The sequence below is a fragment of the Phlebotomus papatasi genome, chromosome 2 (assembly GCF_024763615.1).
Source record: "Phlebotomus papatasi isolate M1 chromosome 2, Ppap_2.1, whole genome shotgun sequence".
Taxonomy (NCBI): domain Eukaryota; kingdom Metazoa; phylum Arthropoda; class Insecta; order Diptera; family Psychodidae; genus Phlebotomus; species Phlebotomus papatasi.
This window is the reverse complement of record NC_077223.1, coordinates 31,968,767-31,995,573: the sequence shown is the minus strand read 5'-3', so window position 1 is coordinate 31,995,573 and position 26,807 is coordinate 31,968,767. Positions and strand designations below refer to the sequence as shown.

At 35.2% G+C, this 26,807-nt stretch overlaps 4 protein-coding genes and 1 non-coding gene across 5 annotated transcripts; 1 reads left to right on the top strand and 4 right to left on the bottom strand.

Moving 5' to 3' along the window:
• Positions 1–4,512: 4,512 nt before the first annotated feature.
• Positions 4,513–7,018, bottom strand: LOC129803494 (glutactin-like). The gene is made up of 5 exons (XM_055850094.1): positions 6,753–7,018; positions 6,525–6,674; positions 6,130–6,471; positions 5,889–6,068; positions 4,513–5,831 (listed from the first exon to the last, which is right to left on the bottom strand). Exons 1-5 carry the CDS (start codon positions 6,957–6,959, stop codon positions 5,010–5,012), a joined length of 1,701 nt encoding a protein of 566 aa, XP_055706069.1. The 5' UTR covers positions 6,960–7,018; the 3' UTR covers positions 4,513–5,009.
• Positions 7,019–7,065: 47 nt separating this feature from the next.
• LOC129803493 (glutactin-like) lies at positions 7,066–12,450 on the bottom strand. Its single transcript, XM_055850093.1, has 2 exons — positions 10,703–12,450; positions 7,066–7,375 (listed from the first exon to the last, which is right to left on the bottom strand). The coding sequence occupies exons 1-2, from the start codon at positions 12,201–12,203 to the stop codon at positions 7,254–7,256; spliced, it is 1,623 nt and encodes a 540-aa protein (XP_055706068.1). The 5' UTR covers positions 12,204–12,450; the 3' UTR covers positions 7,066–7,253.
• An 872-nt stretch (positions 12,451–13,322) lies between these two features.
• LOC129803492 (glutactin-like) lies at positions 13,323–15,737 on the bottom strand. The gene is made up of 3 exons (XM_055850091.1): positions 15,439–15,737; positions 13,769–15,149; positions 13,323–13,706 (listed from the first exon to the last, which is right to left on the bottom strand). Exons 1-3 carry the CDS (start codon positions 15,655–15,657, stop codon positions 13,573–13,575), a joined length of 1,734 nt encoding a protein of 577 aa, XP_055706066.1. The 5' UTR covers positions 15,658–15,737; the 3' UTR covers positions 13,323–13,572.
• Positions 15,738–16,102: 365 nt separating this feature from the next.
• On the bottom strand, positions 16,103–18,409 carry LOC129803491 (glutactin-like). The gene is made up of 4 exons (XM_055850090.1): positions 18,189–18,409; positions 17,923–18,130; positions 16,546–17,718; positions 16,103–16,294 (listed from the first exon to the last, which is right to left on the bottom strand). The coding sequence occupies exons 1-4, from the start codon at positions 18,387–18,389 to the stop codon at positions 16,134–16,136; spliced, it is 1,743 nt and encodes a 580-aa protein (XP_055706065.1). The 5' UTR covers positions 18,390–18,409; the 3' UTR covers positions 16,103–16,133.
• Positions 18,410–21,430: 3,021 nt separating this feature from the next.
• On the top strand, positions 21,431–21,503 carry Trnar-ucg (transfer RNA arginine (anticodon UCG)). The gene has a single exon. It is a non-coding gene; the product is annotated as a tRNA-Arg (tRNA).
• Positions 21,504–26,807: the final 5,304 nt, after the last annotated feature.

Here is a 26,807-nt window from a genome sequence, read left to right as displayed (position 1 = left end):
TGAGTATCACACAGACCGAAGCGATTCCTCCAATATGACAAAAAAATGTCTCACTTATTAGGTTCATAATCCCACCTCAAATAGTTCCTGAAAAATCTTAGATTTTCTTCAAGAAGAAAATGGAAATTCAGTGGTGATTTTTATATAAGTTAGGTCCGGGGCCTTCCTATATAATAATTGATTCGACAATTCGGAGGCCCATTTTCACTGTAAAAATTTCACCGGATACAAAAAAATGCATATCAATATTTAGACGGAACTCTAATCTATCTGCTTAAATCGTTTGTATGACTGGTTATTAGTTTTAAAATAACTTTTATCTAATTTTTCTAAGCCATGTTTTTATGACATTAGGGCGCTAGTGAAAACCATTTTTTCACTTTGAGTCCATGAAAATGTCACTCTGAAACCTTAAAATTCAGGCAACAAGGTTGAAGATTATGTCAATTGTCGATAAAATTGGAGGATTACAATATGAGTAATTATGAAAGAATCACATCTAATGATAGAGTTGCTACATTTAAATTATCATTTATGGACCCTTCTTAAAATACAGGATGGACACAGGTAGAATTTATGAATTTGTCACCACCATCAAAAACAGTGTCCCCAAGTAAAAATATTTTTACATAAATATTAATACTGATGAACCCTCTATGTGCCTATGATAGTAGTTTTCCTGAACAGCGACATTAATTAAGAAATACTTATGAAATCTCATGTATTGAAATTACAGTTTTGGACCCATTTTTAATTTTTGCTTCGTGAAACTATTGAAAAAGAGCTGGGATCCTAATTTTTTTTTTAGGAAATGTGAGGCTTAGGACCAGCTATTAAAATATATTGCTGTGAGTCATAATTATTGATTAACGTAGAAAAAAAATAGTTATTATCAAGCTTGGATCGTATCAAGCATGGTCACTTTCCCCTACTGTTGTATGAAAAGGTTACAGTCAAACTAGACCACCCTGTATATAAAAAATCTTTGAATCGTTGACGATTGGTTGGATACGTTGGATATGTTTTTGATTTGGATATGTTTTTAAATTTGTTTACAAAATTCTTATCAGCAAAATATATAACGCAGTGGAAAAACCTTTGCGAAGTGCTCGAATTCTCGTGGATGCGATGTACTATAGTGTTAAAGTTTTAAAGGTTGAATGCACTGTTATATTTTACGGCATTATCACACTTGCACATTAAAATTTTAATGTGATTCACATTAATTGTCGCTTGTGAGCGGCCAAATGTGTTATTTGTGTCTTTAGTCACTTAATATTTGGGGTTTTTCTATTTATTGATAAAGAAGTGGACTTGGCCTGCAAAAATAAGTTTAAATTTACCTAAAGCATAAATATTTTTCACATTAAAAAATTAAAGAGAAAATCGCATTAATTTTTCGCATTAATGCTATAAATCAGTTTATATCAAATTTTGCGGGCCAAGTCTACCTTTTTATCAACAAATAGATCAAATTTTGAATATAAAATGATTCAAACACACAAATTACACATTTGGACTCTCACCAGCGACAATTTTATGTGAATCATATTAAAATTTTAATGTACAAGTGTGATAACACAGTTAAGATTATTTTGTAAATTCAATTGATTTAAAAGATTATTGTAGGGTCTTTTTAGCTGTTCATATGAGATCATACTCAAAAAGAATTGACAATGTAAATTCTTTCTCTCAGTGCTTGAGCATGCTTTTTTTGAAGAATTTTCTTTATGTGCTTATTTTTATAAAGACTTTTCCACCTTCTCTTCTATGGATTTTTCTTCATATCTTGATATTTTTCGGAAAAAGTGGAGATTGATGCATTTTTTCTGCCTTAGCAATACAGTCATTCAAAGAGGTGTGAAAGAAGGGCAGATATTCTCAATATTAACTTGAATTGGTATTTCTCGTGAAACAAGAGAATGAAGGAGATGAAGAAAAATTCACACCTCAGGATCTCATTGAGTGATTTTGTAGAAAAAGAAGGAGTCTCTATGGATATCCTGTCTTTTGTCCCATCTGTTCATGGTATAAGAATAGAAAGAAAGACTCAATATAGTTGTGTATTGATGTTATTGATGAGGAGCAATTGTTTGCAAAAAAAAAGAAAGAAGAAAATCAGGCGTAGTTTTAGTGCAAGATTCTTCTCTTCTTTCGCCCTTTTAAACTATTGTCCGGGATGGTGTATAATCGCAAACCTATAATCTATGACACGTTCAATGGAATGTCTGTCAAAAAGAGTGGTCCTGGCAGGAAGTCCATATGAGGTGAAAAAGTGAGAGACTCTGTGGCACCTCCAAGAAAACTCCTTCTTGTCGCACCCTGACTAAAAATAGCATCCACCGGAGTTAATATCACCCTTTGACTGGCTTAGAAAAATTCGCGAACAATTCGAATACCATCCTTTCTAATGAATAATTATAGTTCAAAATTCACTCATGGGGTGAATGAAAGGAGAGACTAGTGAGTTTTTCCATTCAATGGTCATTTATTTTAATTGTTGCGTTGTGTGAAATTGAAAATCAATTCGTTTTTCACACAGATCCGTCGTGTTTTTTTTTGTTGGTCTCGGTACGAAAACAGGGCGTATTTGCCAGCCAGTTGGAGTGTCTACAGAATGTGACAACCTGTAATTTGGTATTGTACTCATTGAACGATATTATGCATTCATACTCTCACGTTTTTTTCGGCGAGACATTTTATTGATGGAACTGAAAGAGAGCGATATATGAACAAAATCCACTGATTTTCCATAAATTCACAAACCTACTTATCTCAGCTCTCGGAGAACTATTATTTCACATTCGTCGGGCTGTCCGATCAGCTGTTACAGAAGCCAGAAGGTAAATAGTTTGAGATATAAACCCGATGACTTGGAGAGAACCCCACAGAAATGGACCTTAGGGCTAAGGATAGGGTAAGTGTGCCAAATTCCGGCCAGTTTGCAATTTCGGCCACCTTTTTTGTTCCTCGAATTTCCATGAATTTTTAGTTTTTACATACTCTAGAGATTATACAATACAAAAGAATAACAAAAAATGTAGCTTTGACAAAAGAGATGACGTGAAAAAGACATTGGAAGAATTCCCGAAGGGCAAGGAACTATGAGAATGAAGATGACCGAAATAGGGCACCAAAGCTATGTCTATATTTTTATTCATTTTAAAATGTATTAAGAATGATTTTAGAGTAAATAAAGACGGTAAATTCTTTACAAGGTTCCAAGAAACACTTTTACAAAAGAGAGAATAAAAAAATCAATTTGTATTTAAAATATTACATTTCAAACTTGGGACTTTGATGATTGCATGCAACTATGCCGAAATTTGGCACACTTACCCTAGTTAATAATTTTTTTTCCCGTTTTACCGATCTCTTCACCATTCATTTTACTGCTCGAAATTGACTTGAATTATCTTTTTCTACATTTTTTAACATGTCTCTGAGTTAGGAATAGCGGAAAATTCGGTTAAATGGGGTTTCTTTAATGTCAAACGTTTAATACTTACAACTGCAAAATGCTTAAACTTATTAAAACGAAATATATATCTAAAAGGTATATCGTAGATTTAATGAGGACGGGTTTCCTGCAAGCTACTTTACAATAGATTATTTAAAATAAAACTTCATCAATTAAATTAATCAGCTAAATTATAGTAATGTGCGGTAACCGGATCTGTAGAGTGCTACTTAAATGCTTGTTTTCTGGACTGATGAAATTCTTTTTTACTTCTTCTAAATCCATAGAATTATTCACTGTTTCATTCAGAAACATAATATTAAAAAACAATATCAAAAATATTAAAGAAAATTTATAAAATGTTGAAAATACTGAAATAAGGTATCGTCCACTATAAGTGGATTGCCTCTTCGCTAATTGGCTCAAATGGTATTTTAATTGGATCACTCAATTTACAAACATATTAAAACCAGAAAATAATTTTTTTTATTTCATTTTTAAAATTTTTGTTGCGTTGTGAACGGCAATCTTTGGTGTAATATCAGTTTAATGAACAACCATTGGAGGAACAAGTTGGACAGTAACAGACACCATGAAGAGTATTGTGGCACATTCTTTCAGTCGAGAATTTTTAAGAGCTGGCACAACACGTGAACCTTTCCTGGCCAATACATTTCCATCTTCCGGTGTCAAGGAAAAGGTACTTTCGTCGGAATTAAAAACCCGGTCTGGTGAAATGGTCAGTAGATCGTGTTCTGTGAAATTTTCTTGACAATTCGGAAACTATTCCGTGAGATGTTCAGCAGTAAACACAGCCCTTTCCAATGGGAAGGACTTTGGCTTGCGCATGCCGAGCTCTGGATGACGCTTGAGAAAATTCCTGAACCAAGCATCTCCAGGCCTTCCATCCGTAAAATAGTTTGGAATTTTAAAGGTCTCGCAGATGATTTTGACGCTGTTTAGAATTTATTCTTCGCTGATGGGATGCCAACATAGCGAAGCGCCAAGATTAGCGCACTTGACAGTATATTGGATTTACAAAAAAAGAAGTGTTTGTTTTAGAAAGATTTATTATATTTTTTATATCGTAGGTTCAATACAGGGAAGTATTTTTGTAGACTTCAGAGACTTCAGTCTGATTGTATACGGTCTTCTGACCTAAGCTATAGACAGTGCCTTAACTCCTATCATTTTTAATTAAGAAAGATTTTTTAGAAAATTGTGGCTTTGGATTATATACTCATATAAGGGCTAATGATTCAATAGATTTTGAAAAAAAATGAATCAGTAAATTTTTTGTTATTTAGAATTTCGAGACCATTGGAAACTGGGCTAAAATTCCAATTTGAAATCCGTATTATTTTTTTTTATTTATTATTTATTTCAAGTACTGCTTTTGAGCTAGAGCTCTTGAAAGCAAAAATTTAGACAGAGATATAGGTGTACAAAGAATTCAATGTTTTTGTGATAGCGGCCACCGCCGTCTTAGCGTTGGTAACCAACCTCCAGAGTAAAACGGTGGAAAACTCTTTCTCAGGTTGTATTAAGATTAGATTAAATTTAATCGACTTGGTATTCCTTCCCTGGCAGTAACTGAATACTCATCATTGAAATCAAATCCAATTGAGCTATCCTTGTTGATATGAAGATATGGTCCAGTGAGGTTAGTCATTGGTGGCCAAGAAGAAATCTCCGGTGAATGTGGTTCCCCATTGCTCACAAACGATGTCCATAGGTCCACCATTTTCTTAGCAAATTCTGTATCCTCTTCATTGAGCTCTGCTACTTCCGGAGGCCAGGGGAATAGGTATATGTTATCATCTGAATGGGTAACTCCGCCTTCAAAGGGGTACTCAGATGTGTCGGCTCCGTATCCAAATCTCGTATGTTCACCCATGTAGTCAAAACTGTAAAGCCAGGTTTCGTTGGGATTGAAAAAAGCATTTCCCTGAGCAGCTCTAAGTACCGGACCTTTGATTATGCCAACACCACAAAGATCTACAAGACCGTCAATCATGTCCTCAAAGACTCCTCCATCTTGTTGATCTGGTTTCCAAAGACTCTTTGATAGGAATCCATTAAATGTTCCCGTGTAGTCAGAAATACCGATAATTCTGTTAATTACATCAATCAAACGGAAACGATTAAATTGGTGATTGTCGAATCCGATTGTTGAATTGATAGTGTCGTAGACACCGATAAGAGCAAAAGTGCCTTCATTCTTGGTGACTCCTGTCATCATTCGAAGATTGCGTCTTCCTCCGCCACTGCTCATGATTTCAAATGGGTTGGTAGGGAGGAAGTTTGTAGGTCCACCTATTGTAATCCTATGACCTCCGATGGCATTTTGACCATTTTGGGCACCTGAATCCTATAAAACCATCAAATTCTAATTAAAAACTCATAAAAATAAGTCAGATTATTTTACCATGTGACTTGCAAAGGCAGCCCATAATGTCCAGAGATCCATGTCTTTGAGACAGTCTTCTAGTTCAACATCAGATAAAGTATAATTGCAACCACCTTTAAATGCAATCTCCCTGGCGTTTCTTTCGGGGTTTTCATCCCAAACCCAAGTACCCAAAGCTCCTCCGGATTGCAGTATAACCTGTGCAGAATTATTGTATTATAGTTGATATGTTACGGCTTCTGTTAAAATTCCCAGTTACCTGTTGGTAAAGATGTTCCTCAACAACGGGACTATAGGCCAAAGCATTTATTAATCCCGCTCCTGCAGACTGCCCTACTAGAGTTACCCGTTCAGGATCACCTCCGAAAGATCGTACATGAGCCTGAACCCACTTGAGTGCTAAGATCACATCAAAGATGGCTGCATTCCCAGGCAGGTTTTCACTTTTCATGGAGAGAAAACCTAGTGGACCTAGACGGTATTGCGGCACTACTAGCACAATATCCTTCTCAAGAAGGTAGTTTGGTGGATGTTGATATCCAGCTCCCATATAAAAAGCCCCACCGTGAATGTAAACCATTACTGGATTGGATACTGAAAGCTAGAGACATATTTAAATTTGAGTTTAAAGTAGGGTCTGTAGCGTGAATTTACGTTCTTCGTGTATATGGAGAGAGAGATACAATCTTCTGCTTCTGGTCCGAAATCTTCTAAAGAGTCATCGAGAATAGTTATACCAGGACAAGGTCTTCCAGGTTGAGTAGTGTCCAGAAGATCTGTCCATGGAGCTTTTGGTACTGGTAGCTAGGGAGTTAAAAAATTATTTTACTTTATTTCAAATTTCTTTAGTCTGTGAAATTGAATCAAATTTGGCCGTTTTACCTTAAACCTGAGATCTCCTATCGGTGGTTCTGCAAACTTAATGCCCCTGAATTGGTATATGGTGGATTTTGTCCATGCTGTTTCCGCTGTTGACCCAATAATTGGTCCCATTCCTGGGACACGAACTGTGAGAGTCTCAACTGCTGGTCTCGCCACAGTCACGGCTGGAAGAAGGTAAAGAAGGGCGACAAACTGTTTCCAATCCATATTCACAGCACAGAATCACAAGGGAGAATGTTTTTGGAGGGAATGCTCTTCACCAACTGAATGAATTTCATCCCACCGTGGATTTTATAGAGTGGAAAATACTCTCTTATCTTTTGTGATTGATTTATTGATTCTCATACTAACTGACCAGACCAGTCACTATCTATATGTGCTAAATTTATTTATACAGACAAATGCTACACACATAGTCTCTATAGAATTCAATTTATCGGCTGCATGGAGAGATTTTTTGTCTAGTACATCACCATCAATATCATCAACAAAATTCCTGTATTAGAGAGATGACTTATTCTCCTTATAGCATTGTTCTTCTCTGGATATCACGGTGAATTCATCGTGAAAATTTTGTCCAACTGATAATGTTCTATCAATGTGAAGGTATGGTCCAATAGGTGCTGAAAAATATATTGAAATATTTATCTAAATGATATGGGCTGATTATACAAACAACGGATGCTTCTCATGCTTTGAGTTACAATTTAACTGATTTTGAGATAAATGTAAAGAACAATTTGATACGATATATGATTTATGAATGAAGACGTGAATCACATTTCCGTTTACTTCAAATTCTCTTGTAAAATACGATTCTTTCACGTGGAATAGTTAATAAAACAAAAATCACTATAAATAATCCATAAAAACTATCACTAACATTAACTTAAAAAATCTGCTCGGCAATAATCTGGCGAATTTGAATAAATTTATTTAAATTAGTCCTTTTTATTTAGATTAGATTAACTAATTTCATAATTTAAATCACCTCTTAAAATAGTAAAGTCATGACCTGTAATAAGCAAGACAGTACGTGAAATAATTATATTTTTTTTTTATTTTTTGTTGGTTTGTATAACAACAAAACATACGGGACATACGGGTTTGTGTCCCGTATGTCCTCTTTTATTCTTTCATATCAATGAATTAGTACATTGGACAGGTAGGGATAGAAAAATTGTAGGGTCGAAGAAACACTTATTGACACTTTAAGTATTAATTTCATGATCCATTGGCACTCTATTTTGTATAATTAGGTATATGGAATTTGAATATTATTCTTATAAGGAAAAGTAAAGAAAAAACTTAAATTTATGTACTTGCATGACTTGCATTTTGTTAGATACATAAAATCAAGTTCAATATTTTGATGAAAATGTAAAGTTAAATTTATTATAAAATTAGAAGGAAATAGCCAAAAGTTCCATACTTTGCGAAATCTTCGAACTCGTGATTTAAATACTATACATCAAAAGTACTTTCGCATCATTTATCGTTTACCGGCGCCCAAAATAAAAATTACCCAAAATAGTTTTTTGAAGTACAGTAGGACCTCGATAGAGTCAACCCCCGATGGAGTCAATCTCCAATAGAGTCAACAGCTATTTTTTTACTTTACGGACTCCGATAGAGTCAACTTTTACCCAAATTGACTCCGATAGAGTCAACTTTTCCTTTATTATTAAACTAATAATATTATATGATTTTATTATGAAATTAAAATCCGTGTTTTGGTGTATCAATGTAACGTTTTTAACAAAAGAAAAACATTTATGTGAGTACATAATAATATTATGATAAAGTTCGTATATTAACCGTGTAATTGTAATCATTTCCGAATAAAATAGTTTTCTTTTCCTGATTTTAAGCGTTTTGACCGATTGAAGGTTGTCTTTTCTTTTCTCTCTTGCCTTAAGATTTTTTGATTAAGCCTATGATCGCAATATAAGGAAATTTGTAATATAAGGAAAAACGTACAGGATGCTATATAATTTTTAATTTTGGATCAAAAACAAAATAAGCGACAGAAAATAAAAATTGGTCAGCAAAAAAAAACGATTAAAATGTCCTTCTTTTGTACATTTAAGATTATAGTGCTGAATGATTAAAGATATTGACTTGGGAGTCTTCGGACGAGCACCCATAAGTCAACTGGAAGATTATTATTAATACGACCCTGATTTACACCCCATCTTTGTCCTTAATCTTGCGAAAAACCAGTATGATGTGTTTTCCTGTAATCACAAAAAAACGATCTTAGTGGTGAATGAGAGGATAGGGATGAAATGAGGGTCATATTAAAAATCCTCAGGTTGACTTATTAGGGGGTCATCTGAAGACTCCAAGTCGATATCTCTAACCATTTGGCGCCCATATTACAGAACACGAAGAAAATGAGAAAAATTGGTTTTGTTGTTCTTTTTGTGAAGTTTAGAATCATGGCATAACGTAAAGAACTTTCAATCTCTTCTTTTATACACTAACAGTTTAAAAGAAATTTTAGTTAATAATGTTATATGCATCGGAATTTTCAATATTCTACCGAAGCTCTTTAAAAAAAAAAAAAGTGAAAAAAAAAGAAATATTTAGGACACCATTTCCCTATCTTTACATCGTGCATGGACCTTAATATTACCACATGGAGAATAATTTATACTTAAGATATTTACTAATTAATAAAAACATTCTGTAAAATCAGTCCTTAACCTCCAACTTTTGCCATACATATGACTTTTTTTTGGGCCAAAGAGTGTAGAATTCATGGATTAATTAATTGAATGTTCGACTATCGTTTTGAATTTATCACTGAACTAGAACAAATATAAAACAATACCCTTTTCTATCAAAATATCACATTTTATTTAATTTTTTTCGGACTCCAATAGAGTCAACGAACCCAATAGAGTCAACAGGCCTGGAAATAATTAGTTGACTCTATCGAGGTCCCACTGTATTACAATTGATTTTCGGATAGAAATTGTTTATCGGTTTGTAACCGGCTCAGAAGTCAGAACTGATTACAACCGTTAAAACCGCTGAGCTTATGAGCTATTCTATTTTATGTACATAATAGAGAAGTGAAAGTCGTAATCTGTCACTGCATAGTGCAGTTTTTGATAATAGCTTAATTGGCTGTGGTTTATAAGCTTTTAATCAAAACCGGGATTTTATTTTTCTAAGTTTTTTTTCCATCTTGATCACTTAAAAGCACAATTGGTGGTGGTGGACCGACAAGATTACTCTTGTTTAGGGTGTGTTGATGTATTCATAGCTCAGGATCGACTCACTGTCTGTTGAGAGCACACCATCAGAAGGCATATTAGCTTAGCTTAAAGTCTTAAGCTTATCGGAAGGCATGTTCACTAATAATCTTTCGTAAAGACTAACAGCCTTCACTCCTACGAGGGCTAACCCTAGCTAGGACAAGGCACATTACGTACCCAATCAGTCTTTGGGGATTCAAAATAGCGGCAGGGCCTTTAACCGCGGAACCGATTAGTCTTACATATTAGTTATTAACAAAATGTAACGATTATCTATTTTTTTTATTTATAATGAAATTCAGGAAATTATACACGGTGATGACGTTCGTACTTCCTTCTCCTTTATTCTCTCATACAACGTTTCGGAGGCAGATTTCTTCCTTCCTGAGGTACGGAAAATTCGGGAAAGAATGTCACAATTTTTTGTTACCACAATTTGCACTACAGACGTCTCCAGTTAACTCTTTCATTCGCTTTCCTTTATTCAATTATTCTCGGTGGGAATCCGTACCTCAGGAAGGGGGAAATCTGCCTCCGAAATTTCGTTTGAGAAAATAAATTGGAAGAAAGTATAAAGGTCATCACCGTGTATAATTTTCTGAATACATTTCCTTGACCAAAAACACGCTTGAAATGAAATTAGTAATACTTTAAGCAAGAGTTGAAGTTATAAAATTCACTCACTTTCCATCGGAGGCCATAAGGGACCATCGGAACATGACGGTATTCCATTAGTTGCAAATGACGTCCATAATTCTACCATTTTCTTTGCAATTTTCGTGTCTTCTTGGTTGAGTTTGGCAACACTATCTGGCCAAGGGAAAAGGTAAATGTTGTCATCAGAATGGGCCGCTCCACCTTTAAACGGATACTTTGAAGTATCTGCACCATAGCCAAACCTTGTGTGCTCTCCTTCGTAGTCAAAGGTATATAGCCAAGTTTGTCGGGGGTTGACTGATGCACAAAACTGAGCTAATTTTAAAACTGGAGCTTTGAACACAACAGTATTGACGAAATCGTAAAGACCGCTAATCATTTTGTGGAAATCACCTTGAGCCAGAGTATTCGGATCAAATAAGTTTGCTGTAAGAAATCCTGTAAGAATTCCAGTTTCATCTACGGAACCGTATCTACCAACGACAAACTGCATCAGTTTGAAGGAATTGAAGTTGGTGTCTGTAAAACCTTTGAGTTCTTTAAAACGATCGTAAAAGGCCGTGAGTGGATGTCCTCCGTCGTGTTTTGTAGCACCAGTCATTACAGATAGTCCCTTGCGACATTGACTTTTTAGAAAAAAGTCATTCGGGGACTTGTTGAGGAACCCTGAAGGTCCACCTACGACGGGTCGTATACGTGTATCCTTTGTACATTGCAATAATGTTTTAACATTCATTTCAAGGAGACAATGTTCAATGTCCTGAATTGTCGATGACTCAGTGCATTTTCCTGAAGCTATTGCAATATTTCTTGCATCAGTCACAGGATCAACATGTGTAGCCCAAGTACCAAAGGAACTACCGGATTGAACGATAACACGATGAAAGAGATTATCTGGGACTAGGGGACTTATGATTAAATGTGATACTATTCCAGATCCAGAAGATTGCCCGAAAGCTGTAACGTTATTTGGGTCTCCACCAAAGTACCGAATGTGTTTTTGTACCCATTCAAGGGCGAGGATGACATCGAAAATTCCAGCATTTCCGGGTATGGTATCGGTCATCGTTGAGAGGAAGCCTAGAGCACCTAAACGATACTGCGGTACTACTAGAATTACGTCTTTTTCAAGGAGATAATTGGGTGGGTGAAATGGTGAACCTCCTTCATAGAATCCACCTCCATGAATGTAGACCATCACAGGTTGAGATGCTGATAAGTTAGTTGAGTATACGCATAGACTGATACAGTCTTCCCAATCTGGGGAGAACTTCTCCTCCTCAGGAATATCTTTATAGTTTGAGGGATTTGGAAATGTTTTTCCGTACTTTGTGGCATCTTTGATACCTGTCCATGGTGCAATTGGTACAGGTTTCTTAAATCTAAGTGAACCAATTGGAGCCTCTGCATATTTAACTCCTAGAAATTGGTAGATCTTTCTCCCAGTCCAAGCACTTGTTGTTTTCGAACCTCTTAGTGAACCTAATTTTGGGATATCCACAATGATTTCTTCACTTGATAAAGCCATTCCAGCTGGTGTTACGTGATATGTGTCGTTTCTTATCACTTATACACAGATTATACTAGAAAAATTTCTTACTTAAGATTTCACAGATTTCACTTTTTCTGAGAGACTATTTCACATTTATTTAACTGTTGAACATGGAATGCAAAAATCTCAACGATCTGATTCAGAGTTGAGTGACAAAATGTTCAAGTGTCTCAATTCAACTTTGCACAGAACTTTGTTCCTCGGACGACACATGAACAATGCTGACTATTGTAAGACAATCTAGCTTAAATTAGATTAAAATTTGATAGCGTAGTAAATGAGTTTTATATCTCAAAACAAACACTTCAACAGAAGGTATATCAGTGTATAGAGATAACTAATATAAAATCATGAAAATTGCTAACACTACATGCGTAGAGGACAAGTGTTAAAGTGAAAGTTTTGTAGGTTGAATTCACCACTTTGTACCACTTAAGAAGAGGACTTAGCCAAAAGCAATGCAAAATTTTCCTTTTTTTCGTAAGTTTTACTGACTTTTCCGGCACTGTGAGAAATCCGAAAAAGTTAAAATAAAATTCCGGAAATGTTTATTTTACCCTTCAATATTGATCCGAAATCGGTGTAAATATTATGCTTTTTAGGAGTATTAGGGGTTAAAGTTACCCTTTTTCATGTTAATTTTACCAATAAAAAGGTGTAAAATTAACATTAAAAAATGTTGATATATTTTTACACCTAAAAAGTGTTAAAGAGAGGAAAAAAACTTAATCGCACCCCAGATTTTTTTTCAGTGGGTACTTCTGCAAGCATTATTCGAGAAATGTCTGAATTTTTTTCAAATATAATTTTTTAAAAGAAATTTGAATAGAAAGTATGAAAATTTAGAGTCAAATTTGGAAAACCTGTGGAAAGTCGCAGGTTGTATTTGAAAAATAACTGTAAAACCAAGAACTTAGAAACAAAAAAGTTCTTAGAATTTGTCTTAGACTTAGACCTATCAATTAAACATTAGTCCGGTCAATTTTGTTGTAGTAAGGGTCAGCGTACATCCAGGTATAGTGGAGAAAAGTGCGACCATTTTCAAAAGACGAACTATTCCATTACAGCAAATCCAAAAAAAAATCTCGAGGTTAATTTCTTTTTTTTTATTGTGTAAACCCATTTTTTAATGCGAAAGTTTTTCTTAGTGTTTAGAGAGAGAGTGTAAAAAACTTATAGTTTCAGAATTTATTCAATTATTTTCTCACTCTTTACTTCTTAAACTTTCAATACAAAAAAACCGTTTTGCGAAACATTCCAAGCTTAGTGCTCATTAAGTCTGTTGACTGGGAAAGAAGTTTCTGTTTAAAGTAGAAGTTCGTCCAGAATCTATAAGTTAGGCTGTTCATTTATTTCCAAGAAGAAGAGCTTGATTTCTCTTACGATTCCTTTTTTCCCTGGATATTACTTTTAACTCATCATAAAAGTTATCTCCTATCGAGCATTCTTTGTTGATGTGAAGATAGGGGCCAACCAGATCTATAAATAAATTATAAAATTGGAATTCACATGATCAATAGAGATATTGAGTTGCTACATACTTTCCATCGCAGGCCAATTTGAGACTTGAGGTGATGTTGGAACTCCGGTGATTGCAAATGAAGTCCAGAGATCTACCATCTTCTGGGCAATTTTGGTATCCTCTTCATTCAATTTTGCTACACTTTTTGGCCATGGAAATAAGTAAATATTGTCATCTGAATGAGCAACTCCACCATCAAATGGGTATTTGGAAGTATCCTCTCCGTATCCAAATCTCGTGTGCTCTCCTTCATAGTCGAATGTATAGAGATAGGTAGGGGTCTTGTTGCGTGATATGTGGTACTGAACTTCACGTATTACGGGTGCTTTGACCACTAGAGCTCCACTTAGATCGAATATAGCATCTACCATAGCATAGAAGTCACCCTTCTTGCGATCTTCAATGTCAAAGAGAGTCATTGTTGCTAATGCAGCAAGTGCTCCAGTTTGTTCATCCGAGCCCAATATCTTGTTGATAGAATCAATTAGTTCAAACTGGTTAAACTTGTGATTATCATAGCCAACGGTATGCATATAGATATCACAGAGGCCAGAGATAAGGAATGTGGCATCATGCTTTGCCACTCCGGCCATTAATGGTAGGTTTCGTCGTCCTTTGCCTTTGCGCATCAATTGAAAAGTGGTTTCAGGAAGGAGGTTTGATGGTCCACCTATAGTTATTCTATGTCCTCCAATTGTGTTGATGCCATTTGGTGTACCTGCTTGCATGTGAGCCATAAAAGAAGCCACTAGTGTCTTGGCATCAGCTTTCATAAGGAAGTCATTGACTTCTTCGAGTGATGCTTTACTGGAACATCCACTCCTTCTGGCGATATCTCTAGCATTGGATACGCAATTGAAGTCATAGCACCAGGTGGCAAATGATGCACTTGATGACATTATTGCACGAGAAAAGAGTTCATCCCTTGCTAGATCGCTGTACGTGAGAATTGATAGAAGAGTAGCTCCTGCAGATTGAGCGAAGGCCGTCACTTGCTTAGGGTCTCCACCAAAGTGTGCTATGTACTTTTGAACCCATTCAAAGGCAAGGATGACATCAAGAACTCCAGCATTTCCTGGGATGGTTTCTGTCATTGTGGAGAGAAACCCAAGTGGACCTAGTCGAAATTGGGGCACTACTAAGACGACGTCCTTTTCAAGGAGGTAGTTCGCCGGATGCTGTGAAGCAGACCCAGTGAAGAATCCTCCTCCATGAATATAGACCATTACAGGTTTTGATGCATTTATGTCTGTTGTGTAGACACAGAGATTTATGCAGTCCTCCAGGTCGGGGGTAATTTTCTCCTTGGGTACTGCTAGAATGGTATTGTAAGAAGGAGCTGGAGTGCCGTATTTTGTAGCATCCTTGACACCTTCCCATGCAGCAACTGGTACTGGAGCCTGCAAAATTGTCACATTAAGTTCTCTAAACGGGATAAACAAATACCGCTAACCAGTTAACCATGAGTGACAGGTTGACTGATCGGCTGACCTATACCGATCAATCAGTTTGATCTGTCCATATTGCTTATCGGTCACTTTGATCAGGTAATCAATCCCGATAATGTAATTTGATCTGCTAACCAATTACCCTGATTGGTTGACGGTGTCGATCACTTGAACAAGTTTGTGTTCAAGTGAATTCCAAAGACCTACGATATTTATTTTTAATTCTACATTTTAAAATCACCTTAAACCTAAGTTCACCAATTGGTGCTTCGGCATATTTGACACCTAGAAATTGGTAGATTTTCCTTCCACTCCATGCGCTTTGTGTTACTGAACCTCTAAGTCGTCCTAAACCAGGAAGTTCCACTATGGGATTCTCAGCTGTAGAACTCATCTTACGCACTTGAAACTCTAAACTTTTGCGCCAAGACGCCACTACAATCCTCTTTCCCAGGAGCATATTATGCTAACTTTTCACAAATCAGAAAAAAAAGCCACGGTCACCACTTTCTGTGAGCACAGGTACCGAATGAGTGAACCTGTGACACCTTTGCGAATTTCCTTTTATAACATTCTATTCGTCATCAATGTATTAATCTCTATTCGGCTGATAAAATGATTGTCTTATCAAGAAAGAAAATGTCAAAGTTGTGTGTAGGATTAGTTAATTCTCTTGGGCTTCGTAGCAAATATTTTGGTTTGTTTTTTTTTTAAATTATCTGTAACATTTTACACCTACGCAGCGTTGTTGAACCTTACATCGGATAGAGGGCTTCAAGGTTTGGTAAACAGGAAGCAAATTTAGCAAAACAACTAAGTACCCCCAGCAAATATTTTTACCGGTAAGACTTTAAGTGATAAGGCGTGAGAATTAGGTGAGGTAATTGGTTCAATTGATAAGATTATTTGTTTTGACACCTGTTACAAAATTAGCCTTTATTGAAATTCCTTTCCATGAGTATGATGAACTTCTGCCTCAATTTCTTGACTGAACTTCTTGGTATGGTATCCTTCGCGGGATAAAATTGTGAATTCATCCCGGAAGTCCTCTCCGATTGAGTCTGTTTGATCAATGTGCAAATACGGTCCGACAATTTCTGAAAAAGAGTGTACATGAAGGAATTAGTAACTTTAGACGCTTGAACTTCAAATACATTGTAATCTTGGGGATAATCTCTAATTAAGGCACAAAGCTTTGGTAGCAAAAGTTAGGCTACATTTCGTCATCTTATTCTTATCTTTCTGAGTTTAGGTTCAAAGAGTATTTCTGTTTAAAAGTTAGATTAAGGATTGTGCTTAGAGGTGAATAATCAAGTATTTTGTGCTTGGATACAAAAAGAATACATACCAGTCATTGCTGGCCAATTGGGACTGGCAGAACAAGAAGGTACTCCATCGATTGCAAATGATGTCCAAAGGTCAACCATCTTCTGAGCTATTTTAGTGTCTTTTTCATTGAGTTTAGCTGCATTTTCTGGCCATGGGAATAAGTAGAGAATTTCATTGGAATGACTAACACCTCCTTTGAATGGATATTTGGATGTATCAGTGCCATATCCGAATCGGGTGTGTTGTCCTCTGTAATCGAAGGAATAAAGCCAGGTTTGCTGTGGGTTGAATTTGGCATTTTCTTGGGCTACTCTGAGGGTAGGTCCCTTGATGAAGAGAGCATTGCAAATATCATAGAGTCCATCCAGGAGAGCATAGAAATTTCCACTGTTGAGAGCCTTCTTCGTGAATACACTTCGAGATTGATATGCTACCATGGTTCCTGTAACCTCATGTGTACCCAAGATACGGTTGTAGAAATCCAGTAAATCGAAGGAATTGAAGTTTTTGTTGTCAAAACCAATTGTTTGACTTAGAACATCGTAGACTCCAGTCATTAGGAATCCACCATCGTGTTTCAGTACTCCTGCCATCATGGGTAAATTCTTCCTACCGCCACCTCGTGACAAGATCTCATACGGAGTGTCCGGTAGGAAATTCGACGGACCTCCGATGGTCATTCTGTGGCCACCAATTGTGCGAATTCCATTTGGAGTACCGGTCATCAGGTACTTCATGAATAGCATAACTAGGCTTTGAGTATCTAGTCTCAGTAGAAATTGGTTGAGTTCTTCGAGGTCGGCCTTAGGACTAAATCCTCCTAGTTCTGCAATTTCTCTGGCATTCTTGGCAGGATCATGATCCCAAGACCATGACGCTGAAGATCCTCCTGACTGTAGAATCACGCTGCGGAAGAGATTTTCCTCTGCAAGTGGGCTGTAGGTGATAGCTGATAGGATTCCCGCACCAGCTGAATGTCCAATAACTGTGACTTTCTTAGGATCTCCGCCGAAGTACTGAATATTCTCCTGGATCCATTTGAGAGCCTGGATTATATCTAGTGGTCCAGCATTACCGGGAATAGCTTCGGTTTGAGTTGAAAGAAAACCCAAAGGACCTAGTCGGTATTGTGGTACCACTAGAACGACATCCTTCTCCAAGAGATAATTAGGTGGGAATTGGCTTGCATCACCTAAGGGAAGAAAGAATGTCTTACTTAGAGTTTTGTATATGGCCTTGTATAGTTCAGTGTGAAAGATTAGTTAGTACTTCCGCGAATCGTAGGGCAAAATCCACCTTAAGTGATAACTTATCATTCCCTTGGTATTTACAAAAGAGTCGGATCACAGTTTGAGGAAGTTTCACATTCTTTGGTAAATTAAGGAAATATATTTACCTTCGATGAAACCACCGCCGTGGATGTAGACTAAGACAGGCTTTGAAGCTGATAAATCGTTAGAGTACACACAGAGATTGATACAATCCTCAATATGTCCATCTTTGGGAGGACTCTTCAGTGTCTTCAGAACATGGTACATTGGACAAGGACGACCAAAGGTTGTGGCATCTCTTTCACCTTTCCATGGTTGAACGGGAACAGGAGCCTAAAGCACAAACACTCCTTAAGGCAAATCCAAAAAGTAAAAGATTTTAAGAACTTACCTTAAATCGAAGCTCACCAATTGGAGCTTCGGCATACTTTACACCTAAGAACTGATAGATCCTTCGATTTGTCCATGCACTTTGGGTCGTAGATCCTCTTAGTCGCCCTAGTCCAGGAAGTTCTACTACTGGATTCTCCACATTGGAGCTCATACGGCGCACCTGCGACCCAAATGCTCTCAAGTTCTTGATTGTGAACATTTTCTCACGAAGTAACAGTGGCAACTGGAGCGATTTCATGCGGATGGTAGCAGGTGAATATTCGAGTATCTTATCGTTCGCAATTAATACCCTTATCATGACCACCAGCTACCGCAAGAAAAGCTTATTATTCCCCCTGCGAATGCAGTTAAGTAATTTCATTTTATCGCAATCTTTATCGCTTTTGTGACACTTTTACCTTGACTTTATGATGGATTTCTAGGGCAGTGAAAAGTGCGATAAAATCTTGCACTTTTTTCTTCAATACTCTGTGCTATCTATGAATCGGCAAAAATCGCATAAATTTAATTAACTCTATGGGCCTAATCCAAGTTTATCCTTTCATTGATGTCTTTCTTTGTTGTTAGGGGCTAAATTAACTTTTACAAATTTGCTCTTCTGAAGCTCCAAGTAAATTGATGTATTATATTTTTTTCATGTCAAATTGGCGATATTTCCAGAAGATATTTTTTAATTTAAAAAATAAACCGTACGTTTTTTATTGAATTATTTATATTTTGATATTACCCGAACATCCGAAAACGACTTTTTGCATAAGTTATAAAGTTTCTCGCAAGTGAAATTACGTAAAAACGACTTAGGGGGGACCGGGGTACAGGGTTGTGCCTCTAAATACACACTCTCGCAAATTCGGCTCTTTTAAGATCGGGCTACTTTTTAATTCGGGCAGCGGTTACATTTGAAAAAAGTTTGTTGTCATTTTTCAAGTTTGATTATGATTATCAAATGAATCAAATATGCTCAAATTTGGCATGGTTTGTCTTAGTTTTGATGTGATTTTGCATTATTGAGGGATTTTCATGCAATTTCCGTTATATATGAGTGTGTAAACTCAATATCTATATGCACATGAATAAAAAATCGTTGCGTTTCAAAAAGTTTGTCGCCCGAATTTCTGTCTAATTCAGCTGACATTTCAGTCCCATATGCCCGAATTTGAGAGTCTACTGTAGTAAAAAATATTTTTTACATTTTACATGTAAAAAATATGTAAAAATGTTAAAAAAAATACGTAAAATGTAAAAAAGGAAAATTAGGCATTTTTGAATCTTTTAAACATTTCCTGTAATCAATATCAATATTGATATTGTTTTCGAGGAATATCAATAAAACATTGAAATGATTCCACTTGTGTGTAATACACTCATAGCTTCAACACGAAAATATTAAAATTGCAAATAAAGAGCGCACAGTTTCAGCACAAACGGTTCAAATTGAATATAAAATCCTCACAGCTTTCAAACGAAATGTTTAGCAATTTAGATCTTTATTACTCGGATTCTGTGCAGATCTTATTAAAAATCGATATAATATCATAATTTCTTTGTGAATTTTTGTTTAATACGTTAGTCTCGTTTTAGTAATAAAGCGCGATGGTTTTTTAGAATATTATCACAGAAACATTCATTACCACAGAATCAGTGTTAGCAAGGAGACACTGATTCTCTTCATGAACACTTTTTCTGGAATGTGATGTCTTGGACAAGGTATATAGCAAAATCCCCCAAAACAATTATCGTTATGAAGAGAGTAGGAAATAAATCTTAATTTCAATGATTTTTACAATATTGATGATTAGCAGAAACCAAAGAACAATTGGAAAACTCTCTGAACATGTAGATATTGAAGTTCAAAAAAATATTAATCGTTTTGATGGTTACTATTATATTGGTTCAAGCGGGTAGTAGAATATTTGAATTGGGATTGTCAGTAAATTTCATCATGTATTTTAGACGACAAGCTTTACAGCAAAAAGCCGCAAAATATTTTACTGATTACAGCGAAATCTTTGATTGAATAAAAAAAAATTCAACTTTTTATTTGAAGAGTATCAATCAATTTTACATTTTTTACATTAAACTTTTACATGTTAAAAATGTAGCACATGTTAAAGGCGTTTTTACTATGTAAAAAATGATGTAAAATGTAAAAAATTCGCCCAACCCTGCCGGGGTAGAATTAGCCACCAAATGAAATTTTTCATTGTGTATAATTTGTACAAAAAATGTTTGTATCAGGCTGATAAATATTTCAATGAATAATCAGGGAAATATATATTTAGAACAAAAAGTGGTTTCCTCAATATTCATTCAAAGGCAAACTATAAGATATCATTATCTAATACTATAAGTGGCTAATTCTACCCCGGCCTCCCCTAAGTCGACTTAAAAGTCCGCCTGGGACTGGGACCACCTCAATGGTAGTGGATATATGCAGCACTCTGCGAAAGTTCTTCGTCCTTGCAATGATTATTTATAACAAATTATTATAATAAACAAATAAATAAAAATAAAAGTATAATAACCCTCTAACGGGTAAGACCACCTCCAGGCGGTCTTCACAAAAATCACATTTACAGCGACAATAAAGGTTTTATTTATTTAAAAGTGCTATAGTGCTCTCGGTAATAGTCTTATAAACATCTCTTGAAAGTTTGAACTCATTTTGACTCTTCGTTTTGTTGCTATTCCCAGTTTTGTGTGACAGGTCAGAGAAAAAGCAACAAAAAATATTTGTGCAAAAAAACTAATTTCCAATTTCCATAAAAATACCGATTTAAAGTTATCTGACTAAAATAAATTTATTTTTACTGAAAGATATGCCATTCTATTTTGTATATTTTATTTAAAAAAGTTGAAAAAACCAAAAATGTGAATTTTAGAAGCAAAAAGAGTTTCAAAAAAAAATATATTTTCTCACCTAGCGCCTAAACTAAAAAAGATAATGAAGAATGGATGGTTTTCTCGACTTTATTGGATCATAATTATCCTAGAAAACATTGTTTTAGAACTTTTTTCGAATATTAAAGAAAACACCGTTGGAGGGATAAATTAAAATGAAAAATACTGCTTGGAATAACGTATTCTAATTTTAAATTATTTTTTCATGTGATAAATGGATGTCGCTTGTGCGTCTTGGTGCAAATTATAGCAAGTTAATGTGTCTCGGCTAAGTTGTACTAAACTTTCACTCGAATTGTCTACGATACATCTGTGGTTAGAGATCGTGTGACGCAACAAGGCCGTGTGGCCTAATGGATAAGGCGTCGGACTTCGGATCCGAAGATTGCAAGTTCAAGTCTTGTCACGGTCGAAATGTTCTTTTTCTTTTTTTATGCTTAAAATTTATAAATTGATCTATAAATATTCTTTTACATCTTGGATAAGGGCATTAAAAAGTACTCAGTAGAATACGATTTATTTTTCAGTGGATTGGATAATATTATTGAGCCCAGGGGGAGATATTTTGAAACCACCAAGCTCTTGTGATATTTTTTTTTAAATATTTCGTAATTGGTAAAATATTTTTGGTAAGTGAAAAATCTATTTTGCTTATTAAAAATTTAAAATGATTTATATCTTCTTACTTTTCTCCTTTCTAATAATATTGCACTACTTTCCAAATTTGATAATTTTCTTAACTTTTTGCATTTTTACTTACCATTTTTACTTTACTAAATTGCACTGGGTGAAAAAATACGTCTTCGGTTCTTCTACCATTTTAAGTTTCAGGAAGTAAGTGTTTGTGATAACTTGGTATTCTCCTGTCCAAAAAAATACATTTAGGAAGAATGTTTATTCCAAGAAAGATTGTTTATCAGGTAAAAGCACTGAAAATATAGGTTCTTTTAAAGTAAATGTTTAATGTTCTGCAAATGCCTCATGTATATGAATATTTTAAGATTTTTACCAATAACAAAATTTCATTGAATATTTTTAATCCAATTTTTTCTTAAACATAATATTTTCAAGACAGAGGAAGCAATAAAGAGATAACAAAAACAAAGCGTTATTGCTTTGCGGAATGCTCGAACTTATGAGTAATTACAGCTCGAACTCCACCAGAGAGAGCAGTAGATATAATCCCCTGATTTTCTACCAATAAGTTAAGTATTTTTTATCCGAAAATCAATTCTATTACTTTTAACACTATTTTGGAGGATCCTTGAATGATATGAATCGGTTCAAATCTATTGAGAATTGGTAAATGGTAAATGAGTTGAAAGTATTTTTGAGGTATACTCGTAGCATTTAAGTCACGAGTTTGTGCACTTCGTAAAGTCTGGGATGCTGTAATCCTTTCTTTTTATGTGAAAAAATATAAAATTATAAAAAAAATATTGTAAATTTTTCAAGAAAGTAAAATTACACATTCGAAATTACAAGTTTTTCATTTTACACGCACTACTTTACACATTATTTAATATTACATTCTGAAGATTACAAGTAAAGGAAATTACTACACGCTAGAGATTACACGTTTTAAAAATTACACATCTCCGAAAATTACCACTATACACTCAGTCCCGGCATTAAGTCCTTCTGGATTATGCACCTGACGGAATTGTGCACATACAATTATGCAAGTCTGCCTACACAGTAAAAAAAATGTGTAAAATTTTACTACTATATAATAGTGCAAAATCGACCATTTTAGTTGTTTAATTTAAAAATGTTTAAAAAATGCACAACATTTTGGTAATTTATTGTCACGTGATTGAAAATTACCACCATTATAGTCGAAAAATTTTCAACAATGTTAAAATGTGTAAAAATTTAACACTATGATAGTGTGAAATCGGATAAATTAATTATTTAATTGCGATCTGTGTAAATTTTCTCACTGTTATAATCATATAATTTTTTCAACAATGTTTCGTGATTTAAAAATGTTTGACAAATTCTAAAAATTACCACTATTATAGTATGATTACAGTTTTTCACATTATTATAGTGTGAAAAAATACACAACTTTATGATATTTTTGACACATGATCAAAAAGGGACAGATAATCCTAACCGGCTTATGTAGGTGAGATTCTTAACGTGAGCTAACTCGGAGTGCATGCAAATTCGATTTAGAGCTGAAATTGTGAGTCGCCATTCAGTTATCTTGAATCAAATTCGTGAAATTATACAAATTTTGTATTTAAACCAAAATATCAAGGATTTGGATGAACTGACAGAAAAGTGTTATATGGATGAAATGTAGACCAGAATGTTCTCTATAATTTTGCAGTAGAACTTGATCTCATGGATTACTCAGAAGCCAAGATAAGCGAGGTTTTTTGTTTCTTAACTCGTTTTTTCATCCAGAGTGCCCCAAGTGTTCATTTGTTGAACTTCAACTAAATCAAAGAATTGTTGTATTTTGCGGGACTTTCCATTTAAAACCCTATTTTAAGTGTCTCGGTGGAGTAGAGGCAGTCAAATTGGCATCTGAGTGATTTCAAAGCGTTATTATTGGAAAAATCAATTTTTTCACACTTAAACGGCAAAATCGGAGTGATAGCGTAGTCTGAGCGGAAAATGATGTATGGACGAAATGTAGAGACAAATGTGCTCTACAATTATGTTAAAGTAATCATCAAAATCAGTTCAGCGACAGTCGAGATAATTGAGGTTATGTGATATTGAAATTGGTTTTTCGACTGTGGCGCCCCTGGTGTTGGTCCCACGAAGTTCAAATATTCTAGAAAGTTGTAGCATTTGGTGAGATCTTTCGTTTAAGCCCTCATTCATCAAAATCGGTCACATAGAACCGGAGATATGATTTTTTGAATTTCGTGAACTTTGACCCCTCATATCTCCGGTTCTATTGAAACCACAGCGCGCATACGCACTATTTTGGAAACGTCCTAGACTGGACTACAACATACTAAAATTTCATTAACTTGCACAATGCCGTTTTTGAGAAAAGTGACTTTGAATTTCGATGAATTTTGATGCTATCACAGCGCCACCTGTGGTGACTTTTTGAACCTCCATCTGAAAGCGCTCATCGAGACGAAACCAAAAAGGTAAAATTTATGTCGCTATGTTAATTAGAACCGGAGATAGAGGCCGGTCAATGTTCGAACTTTGACCCCTTATAGCTCGGGTCAGGGGTTATGGATCGACTTAAGGTTTTTTTTGTTTGATAGGTATAATCAACGGCTACAACATACTAAAATTTCAGCCCGATGCACAATGGAATTTTTTAGTTATTTAACTTATAAGATTTAAAAATTTTCTTTTTAATAATAGCGCCCCTAGCGGTGGTTTTATGAACTTGCGATGTTAGAAGGGGAAGTGGAATTTCACGAGAGCTTTCCAAAAAGCCCTCACTTTTTAAATTCTGACAATTAGAACCGGAGTTATGGCCATTTTAAGAATTTTTTTTGGACCCTTATAGCTCGGGTCAGGGGGGTCGGGGGACCTTAAGTTTGGTATTGATGGAAAGCTCTAAGGCCCAGCTATAACATACTAAAATTTGAGTCCGCTGAATGCCATAGGGGCGGAGCTATTGAGAAAACAATAAAAGGGGGGTCTTCAAAATGGCGGAAGGAGGGGTGGGGGGTGGGGGGTCAATGCACCAAGTTGCAATTTTCACCCGATATATAACCTTTGCCGAAAACCGCAAGTCGATATCTTTTTTAGTTTAGGAGCTATTAAGCTCCAAAGAGCGGCCGGCCGGCCGGCCGGCCGGCCGGGAACGTAAAATAGCCACATATATATTCGTGATCAGGAAGTGGCGAAACACATTTTGGCCAAGTTTGAGGTCGATCGGACGACATGAAATTTTGTTAGGATTATAGTAGGTGAGATTGTTAAGAATCTCACCTAATTAACACTATTATAGTTTAATCATAATTTTTAACACTATTATAGTGTAAAGCCTTGTGTAATTCAACCAAATTTGTTGAATTTTTAAACAAAAGTTGTTGAATTTTGAGATAAAAGTTGTTGAATTTTCAAACAAAAGTTGTGTAAAAATTGTTGAATTTCCAATTAAGACTTATACTTCAGTCGAGATGCTTTTAATTGGGCAAAAGTCATATAGAAATTTAAATTCAACAATTCCAAATTCAACATCTTGAAATTCAACAACTTTAAATTAAACAATTACACATTATAATAGTGTTAATTTTTTTTACTGTGTACCTTTGGGAGTCAATTTATGAAATCATTTTTGAAATACGCCTGAATTTATGCTATGGTGCGACGCGCGAAATTTGAAATCATTTTGCTACTTTTTCAGACAAAAAACTTTAATTTCTTTTATTAAGGTAATTTGTTTTTTTAATATTCTAACCATTTATTGAAGAACTGTGGCCAAAAAGTACTGTTTGTTAATGCATTTCTATGAAACAGTGGAATCTTTTTGTTTTAACTACTTTTACTCCGCGCGAAATTCGTTCCACGGCCGATTTATGCAAAAGAAAGCCCCTGCGGGTATGCAAATTTTCTCGATGCATAATGCCATTTCGCGCGTTTTTTTCGGTATCGAAAATGTATTTAATTCCGGGATCTAGTGTAATAGAAATGTCAAAAATTACCTTACTATTATAGTGGTACTTATTTTTAACTGTGCAGTCTAATTGTACCCGGTTTCCTATGTTTTTTTGTTTGGGGTCAGCGAAGACCGTAAATTGATATCTCCTACCGTTTAATCTCGAGAATAATAACAAATTGAAATGAAAATTTGATTATAGAGGAAAGTATGTTCACTTCGTATAATTCCAAGCTTCGTAAAAACTAAGTTATTGCTCGAACTCAAGCATTTATAATAATAAGGGAGAGCATTTATATAATCGTCTTTTTTCAACTTTTCACCATTCTGGAGCTTAAACGGTCTTCGATGACCCCAATAAAAAAACAATATCTAAGAGTTTTTCGCTCCCCATCCCTTCTCTAACCCCTCCGAAACCATGTTTTTTGATTTTTCTCAAAATTGGCCCAGGCTTTTTCAATGATCTTCGGAGATAGTCCAGGCGAACATTTTGTCCTTTGACACTTGTAACCGAAAAATTCGCCATTTTGAATTAGTGAAAGTCAAGGGTCAACCACTTTGGTGGGCCCATTTTTCAACCGGTTTGGTTAAATTTGGATTTTTTGGAAAGGTATTGAAATTTTGAACCCGGTTGTATGGGCCTTTAATGAATCGGTTAAGTACCGGTTTTTTGATTTTCAAATGCTTTTGTGATTTATGAATCAATTTAATCTCTTGAAGACCAGTAAGCACCAAAAGATCATGTGAAAAACTAATTCACTGAGAAGTCTATCTCGTGAGTTCGAGCATTCCACAAAGCTGGAACGCTTTGCCATCTCTTTTTTCTACGTTTCTGAATAAATGTGACTCTGCAATATATTTAGAAAAACTTCCTCTACAGCACTCTCTTTGACTTCGAGCAGTAAAATGTGAATTTACCACTGCTGACTTTCAGTTAAAATATTCAACAAAAATCAAATGTGGTGAGTAATATGACCATCGTAAATCTTTAAAGTTTAGGATTAATGAAATATTCTTGGCAAAGGAAAATCCGAGATGTTATAAAGCATCTTGGCAACTTTAGTATGAATAAAATTTATTTCTGATTAATTTTGTGTTATCTAACGACTCGAATATACAAATTTT

Bases quoted from the DNA above. Each gene is read 5' to 3' on its own strand.
- LOC129803494 (XM_055850094.1), bottom strand. From the start codon at position 6,959: ATGGATTGGAAACAGTTTGTCGCCCTTCTTTACCTTCTTCCAGCCGTG. The intron at 6,675-6,752 runs GTAAAACGGCCA...TTAACTCCCTAG, and splicing joins TAGGAGATCTCAGGTTTAAG to CTACCAGTACCAAAAGCTCC. The intron at 6,472-6,524 runs GTAAATTCACGC...ATATGTCTCTAG, and splicing joins TCTCCATATACACGAAGAAC to CTTTCAGTATCCAATCCAGT.
- LOC129803493 (XM_055850093.1), bottom strand. From the start codon at position 12,203: ATGGCTTTATCAAGTGAAGAAATCATTGTGGATATCCCAAAATTAGGT. The intron at 7,376-10,702 runs GTGAGTGAATTT...TATATTTTTCAG, and splicing joins CTTATGGCCTCCGATGGAAA to CACCTATTGGACCATACCTT.
- LOC129803492 (XM_055850091.1), bottom strand. From the start codon at position 15,657: ATGCTCCTGGGAAAGAGGATTGTAGTGGCGTCTTGGCGCAAAAGTTTA. The intron at 15,150-15,438 runs GTGATTTTAAAA...ACAATTTTGCAG, and splicing joins TTGGTGAACTTAGGTTTAAG to GCTCCAGTACCAGTTGCTGC. The intron at 13,707-13,768 runs GTATGTAGCAAC...ATTTATTTATAG, and splicing joins AAATTGGCCTGCGATGGAAA to ATCTGGTTGGCCCCTATCTT.
- LOC129803491 (XM_055850090.1), bottom strand. From the start codon at position 18,389: ATGTTCACAATCAAGAACTTGAGAGCATTTGGGTCGCAGGTGCGCCGT. The intron at 18,131-18,188 runs GTAAGTTCTTAA...TTTGTGCTTTAG, and splicing joins TTGGTGAGCTTCGATTTAAG to GCTCCTGTTCCCGTTCAACC. The intron at 16,295-16,545 runs GTATGTATTCTT...ACTCTTTTTCAG, and splicing joins CAATTGGCCAGCAATGACTG to AAATTGTCGGACCGTATTTG.